The following is a 15,289-nucleotide window of genomic DNA, read 5'->3' as shown; positions in this document are numbered from 1 at the left end:
GGCAATGCGTGCCCGAATTCAGTATCCTGAACAATCACCAGCCACATTCCAGCTAACAGCAAGCGATGTAGGGATTAGTATCTGTAGTCACTGATCCTCACAAATTTTTTTTCGCAAGCTCCTTCCTGCCTTTACCCTCTGCAGTCTGCCCTCGACTTTGCACTTGTTTTGTTAGTATGGATAGGGAATTGGTACTGACTTCAAAATCTATCTGTACAAGCTAAGATTTTTTATTAATTAATTATCGGTTTAGAGTAAATTGGTTTGAAACTTGATATCAATTTGAAAATTATTTAATGCCTTTGAAGTCTCTTTTTTGTGTAGTAGACTTTTTCATTTTGCTGTAGGTACCGGGTATCTATATCTATTAATTATTATTAATCCCGGGGACAAAAATGACGTTTTGTGTGTTGCCTGTTTTTTACGGCTCTTTGATAGTGATGTGGTGCAATCGATACTTACGAATAAATATTAACCGATATCGATAATATATGTATGAGACAACAAAATGTGTTGAAAATAATTCCGATTCAAATGAATTAAGTATGGGCTGATTCTCAATTTATGAGTTTTACATACTATTGAAAAATTTCTTAGGTGAATTATTTTTTGTGGTTTTTGTTATTTACTTTATTCTTTAAGTCTTTCAAATAATATGTGATTATTGCTACTTTTTATCTCGAAGATTTACACATTTCGTGGCTTATTTTACTCATTATTTACCATGAGGCCAACACTATTTTTGTTCAGCAGGGTTATGCTGTATCTCAGTGGCACACTAATTTCGTGAAAATTTCTAATAATTAAATGTCAAACTCAAATTTTCTATTCGCTAACGTCAGTTTTTAACCAAGATGACGTCATAGACAGTGACTCTCGATCATAGCTATTAATGGGATGGAATAGAAACCGGAAATGCTTTTTCACGTATGTTTTCGTATCGATAGTTTTTAAAACTCTATTCACTAAGCAAAAATGACAGTTTGTAGTTAAAAACTTTATTAGGTGGCTACGATCGTTTTAACAACTAGTCGGGACCAGTGTTTTGCGACTCGCCACTATTATCCGTCCGTTTTATAGAGGTAATAATTTTTTAGCAATCTCAACGAATGTAGAGATGTTTTAATTTCGAAGGATTTTTATTAATTACAAATCGGCTGAATTCCGCTCGGTTTTTCAGAAAAATACATTATAATAAAAAATTGATACCTAGTACCTAGGTACTTACCTATTAGTTGTAAAAAGGTAAGTAATATAAAGTAAGGTTGGTTCGTCGGAGTTAAATTATTGTTATTTTGTAAGCAAGTAGGTACTATATTTTGTGGTTATGTTAATGTTGTCACACTAATATTATAAAGGTGAAAGTTTGTATGTGTGTGCGTGTGTGTGCGTGTGTGTGTGTGTGTGTGCGTGTGTGTGTGTGTGTGTGTTTGTTACTCCTTCACGCAAAAACTACTCCTTCACGCAAAAACTACTCCTTCACGCAAAAACTACTGGCCGGATTTGGCTGAAATTTGGAATGGAGATAGATAATATCCAGGATTAGCACATGGGCTACTTTTTATCCCGGATAATCAAAGAGTTCCCACGGGATTTCAAAAAACTTAAATCCACGCGGATGAAGTCGCGGGCATCATCTAGTAGATAATAATTTTAAAAAAATATGGCTCGTGCCGTATTGATGGGGCATGCTGAAGAGCAGCGCCAACAAAAGGCGATACGGGTCCACAGGCGCAGGCTGCGCGATATGTATAACCCAATGGAGCTGCCAGAAACAGAGTTCATTGCGAACTTTCGTTTGAGCAAGGCTGGCTACCAGCTGGTGTTAGAGGAACTCAGGCCTCACCTCCAAGCCGCTCGACGAAGGACAGCTATTCGCATTGAACTAAAGGTGTCTCATATAGGTACTAAAGTACCTATTTTTATCTTTGTACCTATTCTACTCCCTTTACAACCTCTCGCACTGCCAAGGGTCACTGGTAGAGATCTCTTATAGAGTGCTTCCCTGTCCACTTTTACTTTCTTTGTCTCTTAATTGTTACAACTTTCTGGTACAAAATAAAATAACAAATAAAAATAAAATTCTGATATTTATATTGAGGAAGAAAATATTGAGATTAATTTAACACAAAAATTGGATTTTATATTTATTGCAGATCCTAGCAGCTCTGCATTTTTATGCCACGGGTACATATCAGCGCCCAATGGGGACATCTATCTTCAATACGATGTCCCAACCATGTTTGATCCAATGAGATGACCCATCGCAATATCGCGATGGGACTCTGCAAACTCGACCAAGAGTTCGAATTGGCGCACAGAGACTTTTCTTCTTGGAGGCATCTAAATAGACAAAATATGCTTCATGATTTCGTTCAAATTGTGTGCTGAAGGAATAATTAGGTAGGTACACAATAAAAGCACTCAAGAATACTGTAATTCTATAGTCATTCTATAGTCATAATTCAAAGTTAGGTACTACAAAACACTAATCTATGCAAAACACAAAACCGTTTAAATTCAAGTCAAAGTTCAAACTGATGTAATGTCAATGTCAAATGTCCATAGATAATAATTAAAAACTAGTCGAAGTCGTACAATTTAAAAAGTCTTACATTTCTACTACGCTACCTGTCAGGCAGAGATATTTAATTTGGCCATATAAAGTCGATAAAATACGCTACTATGTTAATGTTGGCCAACTGCCAAGTGTTAGATACTCGTAATTAGTTAGCCACGCATTCGATACGGAATAGAAAAACACGTGACCTAAATTTCATGGATTTCTAACTGGACTCAGTGTCTAACGAAAACTTTCAAAGATACAGAATAGCCATGCTGTATGGCCATTATATTCAAGTTAGACATTTCTAGTTGTCATTTTGGTCTCTGGGATAAAAAAATCGACTACAGGTGCCATAGTTAGGTCAGTAGCGAGTTAGCAGCTATTCTCCAACACAAACGTAAAATATTGAAGATAATGCTTACACGTGTTGCTTGGAGTTACGTCATAGAATGTAAAGCGCAAAACGCGAGGTTGTTGACATTGCGATAAAAATATTATTGGCAAGTTAATCTATAAGTACGATTATATTATTATAACTGTATAGTATTATAAAGTTTGTGTTTTCTTATAGGTATTATTTGATAATGAATTAGGAATAAGTAATTGATAAATGTGACAACAAGGCCACCATTTAATTATTAATCGGTCGTTGAATTAATTTGTGCGATAAATCTGATAACAGCTAATTAAAGTTATATAGTTTCATTTTCATGTCCAAAAGAGATCGTTTTGTTCTTCAAAGATGTTTTGGAAAAAATGTATTCACCTTCATAGAAGATATAATTAATCAATTGACGAAAAAGCGTTAATATTCTCCGAAGATAGGATAGGAATATTAGATATTTAATACCTAACCCAGTGCGAGATTTCAACTCAATACTAGTGAACGTGGTCGAACGCGTACAACTGTCTGTATGTCACGTGCCAATCTCCCCCTCCACTAATGATTTTGTGTACGGTACGGCCTGTCTGACCTGCCTCCCTCGCCGCCGCATTAGCTTCTTGTGCGTGGATGATTTTATTTGTTTTGAACTATGTAGTTAGGTAGGTAGGTACCTATCCGGTATCCAGCTGCTTATGATATTATAGCAGACTATTTACCTATTTCTTCTTCATCGGATTCATTTAACGACTTATGGAAATTGGATTTTCCAAGACAAACACCCTTATTGATACAAGATTTAAATACTTACCCACTCTTAGAGTAGAAAACAGGAACAGTTTTGTCAGTTTTCAGTTATCAATTAACTAGTTATTAAGTAGGTACCTATTTGAAATAAACTTTTCAATTTATTTTTTAACTTAGTTACTTTGCATAGGTAGGTAGGTACCTACCTAGTACCTACTGAAGAACATAATTTACAACAGAGTTGATACGTAAGTAAGGATTATGGTCTCCGTTCCGTCGTGGATTAAACCATTTAAAATCAAAATTCATTGAAAAGTGTTAAAGTAAAAGCAACCGTCTAAACCGGCGCGGAGGCGTGACGTCATTTCCGTTACAGTTGCTTCCGTCACATAGATATTTTTTTCATAAAGTTTTCATATGGTAGGTAATCAATCCTTACCAGATAATGAGGCTTTACTTCAAAATATAGGTAGGTAGGTACCTTATTTTTTATGAAGTAAAGATGCTAAGTAGATAATGTTATATGTAACACATGTGATGACTAGGTACGAGAACGAAAACTGAAAACAGTGGAATATCTGTGCAGATCGGCGTTGTTACTTGTAACCGCCCGACTACTATCTACAAAAGATAATGCTTAGTTAATTTATTAACTTCTTCACACTTATAATTGCCTAGTACTATTTGCGCATGCTGTCGCACTAGGTCGCCGAGACTGCCTCCGTTACTCCGTAGCTCGTAGGTAACTCGTAGCCCCTCTCGGCGGAGGAGGAAATTCTGTCGCTCTCTTTTACTCGAGTCCATTACGACGTAGTGACGTAAACAGATATATAGATAACTGGATGACCCGCCCCGGCTTCGCCCGGCCGGGCTTACTTACTTCATTGTGTTTATATTATAAAACCTTCTGCGTGAAATTTAACAGTAGTTATTTTAATTTTTGTATGTCTGCTAACGATCTGTATCTTGTGCGAGGTCCCATGCTTGATTCTCGGCAGGGGCAGTTTGGTAATTTACAATTTCTAAATTGCAAAGTCGTGCCGCCAAGTGACTTAGCGTTCCGGTACGATGCCGTGCCCGGTAAGATCCTACTATACCCCAGATTAACTCTTTCCATCTTAGACTGCATCATTAGCATTACTTAGCAACTAAGTGAGAACTGAGATCGCAGTCAAGCGCTAAATTATATTGTAATCGTATAAAAGGAAAATTCTGGAAGATGGTTTTTCGGAGAATGCAGCCTTATGCAATTATTAGAAAGAGGAGAACTCTGTAATATGCTACCGCATTGTCGACTTTTGAGGCCAGTACTAATTGTATTAAAGTACGATTCCGAAGACGACCGCAGACTGCAAACCGCAAGCTGTAGATAGTAAGACCGCAATGACAGCAAGCGACAAGTCTCAATAGTTTTCATGATTTCATGATTTTTCTGCAATTGCGTCAATAGGTAGATATAACCTTCTAATAAATTGCTGGCATGTTGCAGGATTAAAGCAAACAAAGACCCCCGTTTTCTTTAAAAATGTCAGTTACTTATTGTACATTTATAAGTTTCGTCCCAAGTAGTTCCAGAAATGCCAATAGCACTCAAATTGCAAATGCTCGAAGAGAAAAGAATGACGCACGAGTTAACCCCCGTTTTGTTTCCACCTCAATAGACATGCTAGCCTGGTAAGCCTGGTGCCTGAGACAGACAGCTAGCATGGCTAGCAGCACTGAATTTTCTTGTACAAAATAATAATAGCCACGCTATTTGGCCGTTCTGCGATTGCCACAACGCGTTTTAGGCGTCGACGAATTTTTGCGATGTGAATGTTTTGAGGAAATTACAATTAATTAATTATATTGTTATACCAAATCTTTGAAAAGAGCAATTGCCGAATTTCTTGCTGGTTCTTCTCGGTAGAAAAGGCATTCCGAACCAGTGGTAGATTCAAAAGTACCTACTTGTAAAAGTCTAATTGGATTAAAATATTTTGAATTTGAACGCATCGTGGTGAGCAGTTTTTTCGCTCAATAAACGTTTTCGTTCTTTGAGCCTAACATGTGCACCGATTTCTTCTTGATTTCTGGACTCGTAATGAATGATTTTTTCACTCGATAGAGGAAGTTAGCGATATGGCCCGTATAAATATCTGGTTCCACAGCTAGTCCTAACTCTTTATTCCTAATGCAACAGGGATACTGTATTCTTAGGCCGTGGCCTATGATCTTTCATGAACTGTAGATCATATTATAGTTATTATATCATCATTGAACTCCAAACATTGTACCTACCTATAAACTATGAATCTGTCCTTTCGGGGATTCCCCAGTTGTCTCTACATCTGGGGATTCCCTAGTTGTCTCTACATCTACACGTATGAAGACATAATAGTATCTTAAGCTTGTGAACCAGATACTCTTGATTTTGTATCATCTGTAGATATTGTGTCTGTAGTGTTTGTTTCTTTCACTCTAGAGACTAAAGGCGCGGACCAAGTTGCGTTGGATTTTACGTCACGCGTCACTGCCGTTGCGCGTACTGTCATGGTAAAAGTAATTTCTTGTGGTTTTACACCAAAAATAAGATGCCTGTAAATTTTTATGAACTGTGTGTAATGATTAACTACATACTGTTAAATGTAAACTCAGTTTAAACGATTTATTATGCTTTTATTTAATTTCTCAATTATTACATAGTTATCGCCATTGTCAAACGTCACCAGAGAGTGCTTTAGAGAGACCCCTCTCAAAGCATAGACACCTAAAAACTGTTTAATAAGAAATTAATATCACGTTGTTATTTAAATGTACAAGTGACTGCATGTATTCATCATCGTCATCCCGCGTCACTACCAACTTTTGTGGGTCCTGGTCTCCTTCACAGTCTTCTCCCAATAAAGTATCGTCTGCCTTCTCGTTTGACCACTAACCATTCTCCGCAGGTCTTCTTCTACGCATTCCACCCAAAGCTTTTTCGGTCTGCCATTTGGTCTTTTCTACTGAGCCGTCCACCTGTTCACACTTTTTCGGCTCTTGTATCCAGCATTTGACTTTATTTATTTATCCATACTTAATATTATAAATGCGAAAGTGTGTCTGTCTGTCTGTCTGTCTGTCTGCTACCTTTTCACGGCCCAACAGTTAAACCGATTCTGTCGAAATTAGGTCGAGTTAGCTTATATCCCGGGGACGGACATAGGCTACCTACTTTTTATTCCGGAAAATCAAGGAGTTTCCACAGGATTCCTAAAGACTCATCCGCTTGACCGATTTGTATGAAATTTGGTACAAAGGTAGCTTGCGTCCATGTAATTGACATAGGCAACTTTTTGTCCCGTAAAATCAAACAGTTCCCATGGGATCTTTGAAAACCTAATTCCACGCGGACGAAGTCGCGGATATCCTCTAGTAATAAATAATTTTTAATTTCTCTTAAAATTACTGGTTAATTAGTAACACTCGCAAACTTATCTACCTAACCTTTACCTACCCTTATGTATTATATTATTTGCACTTCACAGTGTCAATGACTCTTTTGCATAAGTAGTTTCAGATTAGCGCGTAACGTGTAATCTCGTAACAAATCGAGCGCTTGTGGAACCGTATCTTCACTAGAACTATTATAGCCAGTTAAACAAGCAGCTGATTTTTGGCGCAGCTAACCGGCAGCCGTTGATGTGAAAAACACTCGACCCACGTGCCAGATCACACTTTGTTTTGACGCAGTTGTATAAGCCACGCCCCTTATTTTCTATCTCGTTCTTTACATCCACTCCTCGAACATTGCTTTCCACATCAATGCCACGAACTTTATAGCGGTTGCAAAGAAAAGCATTCTTTACGTGTCAGGTATAAGGTTCATTTTATTCAAAAGATATCAAAAGGCCAGACCACGACCGTATCTTTGTCACGTTCACTTTTGTAATGACCTCTCGCTTCTCAAATTGAGCTCCTACTTCGACATGCTCGCCTGGTACTTTACCGCCACATACTGCAAGCGCCGACGAGTAATTGACACAGATTTGACAAGCTGACTGACCCTCGTCCACTGGCTGTTTTTGAGATTAGTCTCTGACGTGGCCCTTTATTTACAGAGGAGGAACCGAAGTCGCCGGTGTCGGTGCGGCTGACAGGAGTGTCAGTGACGCGCAGCAACGGCGTGGTGCGGCCGACCTCGCCGGTGTCGGTGACGCCTTCTGCAGCCGCGCCGCTCGAACCAGTCCTCGCCTCCGTCGCCTCCGTCACCCCCATCGCCCCCTCCTCCGACTTCGTACAAGAACATTCCAGGCCGCGTAATACAAATATTAGTCACGGGTGAGTTATGCACTCCTGGTACATTGGAGGCTTGAAACAGCTGGGGATCGGCGAGAACGATTCAACGTATTTTTCTTGCTCACTGTGGCACTGTCTACCACAACTCACAAAATACAACTAGCAAAAGGTCTAATGAAAGGTGGCTTTTAGTTATTTCAGAGGCAAAACAAAACTACCTACCAAAACCGAATTATTTTCAAGATGACCGCCGCTAGTTTTGAAAATTGGCAAAACTCTTTTAAGGAAGTCTAGATAGAAGAGTGTGGCTCCATTCGTACTTGACCGGTTTTTTACCTAACTTGAGTCAGAATTAATGGTCAGCCTCATTTTGATAAAGTTTAGAGAGACCACCGTATGTTCTTCTTCTTCTTCTCTCTGGGCTGGTTTCCGCACTTAAACGTTTCCGTCTGTACCACCGTATGTTAGTTTGACTCATTGAACACAGTTTATAACTTTTAATTGGTTTAACAGCCCTTGTGCAAGTTAGCCTGTCTTATTCACAACGTCAGTGTTTTTTGTCAGTCAACCATCGTATGCAACCGTAACCTACATACCTACATAATTTATTAGTTACCGACTCTGCATCTTGGTGACACAATTTCTCGTTTTCTGATTCTGCATTTTCGAATCAGATATGAGATAGGTGCGCGAAATTAAATGTAAGCGGGGCACAAATTGAATCAGTAATTTTGTCCTTGTAGGTCGTCCCATTCGCGTTATATATTTTTTTAATAATTATTCAAATAAATAAATATTTTGGTGGCCATACTTGTTAATCCTGAGTAGTGACCTGGACACTACTATAAAATTCACAAATGTACCTAGTACCTACCTAGTCTGAATTATAAGGGCGACCTCACACCTAAAGCGTAACACGGTATATTTTTACTTACACTACTGTACGAAATGTGAAAATTGTACGATAAATATAAATAATATTTTTCCTTTTTGTCATGACTCATGTTCCATTATTATTCTTAGGACATTTCAAACCTGTCCACATTGGGAGAGTCAGTGACGATTCAAAAGCATTTGTTAGTTTATACTTTAACTGATCACGGTCTAGCCCGCCGACTTTGTCATTCATCTTTATTTTATGCGGACCCTCTGATTTAATTACGTTATTTTTTAATCAGATGTTTTTAATGATGACCATAAGTATGCTAGCCTGTGTGTGTGTGCGTGTGTGCGTGTGTGTGCGTGAGTGCGTGCTTGCGTGCGTGCGTATTTTTTTCTCTCTTCGTCTCTATTCGAGCAGTTATGTAGATGTGAATGTTTCGCACGCAGGCTTCCGCAAATCCCATCACCGCCGTCAGTGAGCAGCAATGGCAGCGGTAGCAGCAGCAACGGCAGCGGCAGTGCGCCGCGCGCCGGCACGCGCGAGGTGCACAACAAGCTGGAGAAGAACCGGCGAGCGCACCTCAAGGAGTGCTTCGAACTGCTCAAGCGGCAGCTGCCCGCCACGCCCGACGACAAGAAGACCTCCAACCTGTCCATACTCGGCTCGGCCATCCGGTATATACAGGTAAGTCTTCTGAAAAATGTGTATAACAATGTTGGAAACATAACCAAGTTGTTAATGACGTTAGCCGGAAGCGGAAAAAAGCGCCTGAACATTGAAAATAAAACCGGTCAAATGCGTGTTACACTCGCACATAAAGGGTTCCATACCATGAACCATCGTAGAAGAAATAAGTGAAATGTTAAAAGGTAAGGCATTGTTAGCGGCAATAGAAATACATAATCTGTGAATATTTCAACTCTACTTACCTATTACAGTTCATAAGATACAACCCGCTGACAGACACGGGCGGACACCGGACAACGGAAGCTTAGTCATAAGGTCTCGTTGGTACCGTTTGGGTTCGGAACCTTACTTGAGTTATCATCGATTGCAGCATGTCAAATGGACCGACCCGCAATCGATGACGTTCTCAGTGTGTACCATCTACGAACACAAAAGGCGTACTTAACGTGTGTGTACTTTGTCTAGGTACTTCGTCGAAAGGAGCGTGAATGCGAGCACGAAATGGAGCGGTTGGCGCGAGAGAAGATCGCGGCGCAACAACGGCTGGCCGCGTTGAAGAGAGAAGTGTCCGTGCGTACCACGATCCGTCCCCGCAGCATCGGTGCGTAATTCGTGTGACTCTTCACACACTATATCATCCTAGTACTTGCTGAGAGTTAATTCGATACTTGCACAAAGAAGAATGTTCAAAAAAATCAAAATTTGTTTTCATTGTAGCTCTAGTCAACAAACAGTTGAAACAACCGCTGAGTGTACCAGACTGTCGGCCAGCAGGGCGAAGTGTGTCGTGTGCGAATATAGTGGCGAATGCTCGTGAGGCGTATAGCATCTGACCACAAAAACGTCATTTCGTAATGACCACGACCGCTTTGCCAAGAGTGTTACGAGGAAGAAGAAGTAGCTCTCTTTATGCTAGTCTGTGACTCTACACTGATATTGAAGAGCCCGCAAGAAACTCAGCAGTCGCTCTTAAAAAATCATACGAAGTTAAATACACACTACATATCTTGTGAACAACTGAAAGCTCGGTCGGTTGCTCCAACGCAACTTGAAATTCATCAATAGATAAAAAATAATTGTTAGGTAGCTTCGATTTGATAGACGTGTTTTAAAAAAATGTCTGTAATTACACCAATCTAAAAATTCTTTCCAAACCATATTATTATAATATGTACTTAGCAAACTAACTATCGAAACGAAGATTATGCTTTTTTAATTTGGATTTTTGTTACTATTGGAGCTGATTCACTTGAGATGGTAAAAATAAGTATATTTTCATCTTTCTAGACGCTGCTTCTGAGGATAAGGATCGAGATGAAAATGTGAATGGACAGATTTTAGGACTGCCCATAAGTGTAAGTTATTTTAGGTATTTTTTATTAGTAATAATAAATAATAAAATAATCTTTACCAATTTTACAAATGTTGGGCCCTGCCTCTTTAGGAAATAAAAACTGTGTTACACAGGAGTCTCTTCCCTCAAATAATTTTAACAGTCACTTTTGAAAAATTAACTATCGTAACACATAATGTATATTTATGTAATATATTTATTTAATAGTAATTTATTTATTTCGTTGATTGTACGGAAGTTCGTTGATTGCACTGAAGTATTCAACTAAATGATGCCCGCGATGTCATTTGCGTGGGTTTGAAGATTCCGATGGAACTCTTTGGTTTACCGGGATAAAAAGTTATAGTTTAGTTTATAGTCTATTTTTTAATCCCGGAGACTAAAATGACATTTCGTGTCTTGTCTATTTTTTACGAATCTTCAATAGTGATGTGGTGCTAATTGAAACTTACCGATAAATATTTGTAGGAATTCTTGTCAAATGTGTATATGAAACAAAAAAGTTTAGTCACTGGGATTAAAAAATAGACTATAGTTACCTATATCCAGGCAAAAAATCATGTCAATCCGTTGCTTTGTTGTGGCTTGATTGAATGAAACTTACAAACCGAAAAAACAAACATACTTGTGCATTATGGGTATTGGGTATGGGTATTAAGACAAGAATGAATAGGATTGTATATGAATATTTGCGCCCTTATTTTGATGGGCTGGAAACAGATATTGTGGATACTTAAATATTATCTAAAATTACCATGTAATATTTATGTAACGCCATTTTATAATTTGTCCGGCTACAGATTATCTCATCGCCGCCGCGCTCCGCAGCTCAAATGGAGTCATCACCGCCCCGAACCATCAACCTCAGCACGAAGTTGCGTACACTGCCGATACAGATCACACCCACCACCTCGCAGGTATGGACGCCTAGTAACACGGCACAAATTAGATCTCAGGTTAATCTTGGGTTTAACCTCTACATGGTTTATACCGGGGTCCTGTAAACCCGATATAAAGTACTAGTGAACACCCGCAGCTTCACTTGGTGAAAGTATACATCCTTATTATTCCCTATCCTGTGGGAATTTAGGACAATCCGGCCTTACTGTTCCGTGTCAATGTGTCCATAAAATTGTAAACCGTTAGATTATAATCGATCTCGCGAGATTGTAAATTGTCGAAAGATTGTGACTGTAACATACTGTTTACAAATCAATACTTTGTTTGCCAAGATCTAAAGCTAGATTAGGTTAGAACAAAAATATTCTTGTGCCCGGCCGCAGAAAGATTCTATTGGGTAATATCTAATGGAAAATAATGCGTTAAATTATATGCAGAACTTATGTTGTGGTTCACAATCTTTCGACGTTTACAATAACGCGAGATAGATTTATAAATAATCTAACGATATTTACAATTTTACGGTAATATATAAGGGAACCTCTCAGCAACATTTCAGCTTTTTAGGCCCAATAGGATTTTTCTTTTTAATGTGATAGCCTCTACCTTATAATAAAGTAAATAATTGTTTGTAAATAAAATTGACTGTGATAAAGAAACGTGACAAATTGGAACGTATTTTCTTGATTCGAAAATTTTCATAAACAAAATATTTAGTACTTATGTATTTACATCATAGGTCGTAAGGACATCATACGGCACGAGGCATAACACGCTCACCCTCACAACTATAGCGCCGGCCGAAGCTCAGGTAAATCTAATTAAAATCAAATAGTGTAAAACCGAATTTCGGCTTCGGCCACCTTCAGCTAAAGCGGCTTCGACCAAAATAGGCCGAAGCTTTAGCCAAAGCAAAAGGCACGCATCGAAAAATGAACCGCATGAACCGTTACTTCATATTGTTGGTGACTTCACATTGGCACCGACTCCAAAAAATGTTATTATAGAACTATATTAACTCTTGTATACACAATAATATATTCGGTAATAAATTAAATTATTTTTCATTTATTATTGTTTGTGGTTATTGAAGTCGGTTTTGTTTGAAATTTTTTGCAATTTTTAGTGGCCCCACTGTATTAAAATATGCTATACCTGGTTAAAACCCCCCTGTTTACTAAACTGATCGCGAGCAATTTACTTATCCATTGAGGAGTTCATCCTACATCCTTGAATATATTAATCTGATCTTCAACAAACTAAAATGGTCTGAAGTATCACCTACCAAACAAAAAAAAGAATTATCAAAATTGGTTCATGATAAGCGGAGAAATCGCATAACAAACATACTACCAAAACAGAATTGAGAACCTTCTCTTGTTTTTGAAGTCGGTTAAAAACAAAAAACAATTTAATTAAAACTCCGAAAAATATATTTTGATTGATTCCAGAATGGGCAAGAAAATGGAGTAACTACTACATTAAATAACCTGGTACACCCTGCGCAAATTCATCTTCCTTTGTCACAAGTGAGTAAATGTAACAGATTGTATCTTTGGTATACACTATAATTTTATTATTCTGCCCTTGATTTTAGGGTTCTCATTTAAATCGATGTAAGCCCGACTAGTTTTGGTTCAAACTCAATCGGGGCCCTTAATTATGAGAGCTAGTCGGGATGTCATCAATTTAAAAGTGATTTTGAATCATTTTCAACTCAACCCAAAATTCTGAGAGTGCTCCGGTGTCGGCGTGAGACGTGTGTAGAGAGACGGTCTGTGTGGTTTTGCATGGCAGTGATGCGTATTCGTATTGCTTACTATTCCTGCATGTGTAGTATCAGAGGCGCGTGAAGTGCACATTTTAAAAGCTAATAATTTCACTAGAGGCAAGATATTTTCTTTTCTTAATTACCATAATATTATGTCTATAAGTATGTCGCAGCAGATTTGTTTATTGAAATAGTCTTATTGAGTTGTCGTTTTAACATCTCCAGGGCGTTAGCCATATCACTAAGGGAGTTGGCTAACTAACGGCTTATGCATTTCGCTGCGACATATTATACACTTCCTATTGGGGCTGTGAGTGTTAATCACGATAGTGAACATTCCGTATTATGTTGTCTCCAGGTAGTGAGTAGCGGCGGGCTGGTGGTGGGCGGCGCGGCGCTGCAGCTGCTGTCGACGGGCGCGGGGCTGCGCGTGCTGCAAGCGCCATCCATTCACACCAATGGTGAGTAGCATACTTTAGCTCTTTAACTATACCAATACAAAAAGATTACGATCATTCGTTGCTCCGTTGCGGCGTTATTGAAGAACAAACCGACAAACAAATATTGATACCTACATTACATATATAAAATACCTAATAGGAATAAAACACATTAATATAGTATTTTGTATAAATATCATTCTTCTTGCAGGTGTAACTACAGATAGTAATAGGATAGTGAAAGAAAATGGCGTGGTGACGCCTCCGCCGGTATCCACAGGTTCGTTCGATCGCTTTTGAGTAAATTTTCAAACGGTAGTTTATGAAACTGTTGAATAATAGAGATTATTAAAACACAAGTGTGTGAAATAGTATCACAGACTTTACGAGAGATTATTCCCAATAACTTAGCTTCCAGTAAACGTCTATGAATTGCGCTTGAACCTTTTTTTGGGTTAGACACAAAAAACCTGTATGGTGCAACGTGCAACATACGATATGGGCGGTTCATATCGCATGTTGCACCATACAGATTTGACTGTTCTAATGGATTATAGCAAAAGCTTATGGTTAAGGTAATTGCTATTTGACAAATCGCAAAAATGCTGTACTTTGAAGTAAATTGTTTATTTTTCTAAAGCATTAACAGCTATTAAATACATGCAATTAAAAACTTCAGTTTGTGAAGATTATAAGGGCCTCTTTTTATTTAGTATACATTATCCCAATAAAAAAAAAAACCAAGTTGAAAACATTGCTGTTCGCAACTTGTTCTGTAAAAGTTTTCTTTAACATCTTGATACTTTGAAGCCAACCTCCAGAAAATGATATGTTTAGGTTTAGCAATCAATTTTAACTGTTAGTTTTATACTAAATGTTTTTCGTTTCTTAAATAATCTAAAACTAACCAAAAAACTTCCTGTGCTATTTATTTTCTTGCAGGCGCTCTATGGAATTCAGTGTCCACTGGACTGTCATGGCGGAAGGACTGTGCGCGTCATTTCGTCGCAAAATATTATTTAAAATGAATTTAAGCTTATTATTTTTGAATGAAAGTTGTGTTTATAATCGTTGAAAAATAAAATAGGGATTTTTTCATTTCTAAATGAAGCCTGCTTATATACTAAATTTTATTCTAAAGTTACGGTTTTACCAGGTAAATACTCGGAGGTTGTCATAGATTATGATGACAGATAGTAAGTGTTCTAAATAGGTATTATACCTATGTTAGGAGATAGCGCGCCTCGTTCCGGGTGCCGTGTTCCGAAATGGATTTCGTAGTAGTGCAAGTTTGGTGCA

The 15,289-nt window shown here is 38.2% G+C and overlaps 1 protein-coding gene across 5 annotated transcripts in view; it reads left to right on the top strand.

The window, feature by feature from the left end:
* Window positions 1-15,289, top strand: part of LOC123871436 (max-binding protein MNT-like) — a 46,779-nt gene that overhangs the window by 20,182 nt on the left and 11,308 nt on the right. For 4 of the 5 annotated variants that reach the window (XM_045915248.1, XM_045915245.1, XM_045915246.1 and 1 more), the window contains 9 exons: window positions 7,778-7,997; window positions 9,285-9,522; window positions 9,991-10,126; window positions 10,813-10,880; window positions 11,680-11,796; window positions 12,519-12,590; window positions 13,231-13,308; window positions 13,909-14,011; window positions 14,202-14,270. In XM_045915248.1, coding sequence (XP_045771204.1) covers window positions 7,778-7,997; window positions 9,285-9,522; window positions 9,991-10,126; window positions 10,813-10,880; window positions 11,680-11,796; window positions 12,519-12,590; window positions 13,231-13,308; window positions 13,909-14,011; window positions 14,202-14,270 — 1,101 coding nt within the window. The remainder of the gene's footprint in view (window positions 1-7,777; window positions 7,998-9,284; window positions 9,523-9,990; window positions 10,127-10,812; window positions 10,881-11,679; window positions 11,797-12,518; window positions 12,591-13,230; window positions 13,309-13,908; window positions 14,012-14,201; window positions 14,271-15,289) is intronic. The other variant, XM_045915247.1, reaches the window with a different exon arrangement.

The sequence above is a fragment of the Maniola jurtina genome, chromosome 13 (genome assembly GCF_905333055.1).
Source record: "Maniola jurtina chromosome 13, ilManJurt1.1, whole genome shotgun sequence".
Classification (NCBI taxonomy): domain Eukaryota; kingdom Metazoa; phylum Arthropoda; class Insecta; order Lepidoptera; family Nymphalidae; genus Maniola; species Maniola jurtina.
Note: the sequence above shows the minus strand (reverse complement) of the source record. Positions and strands in the feature narration are given on the sequence as shown.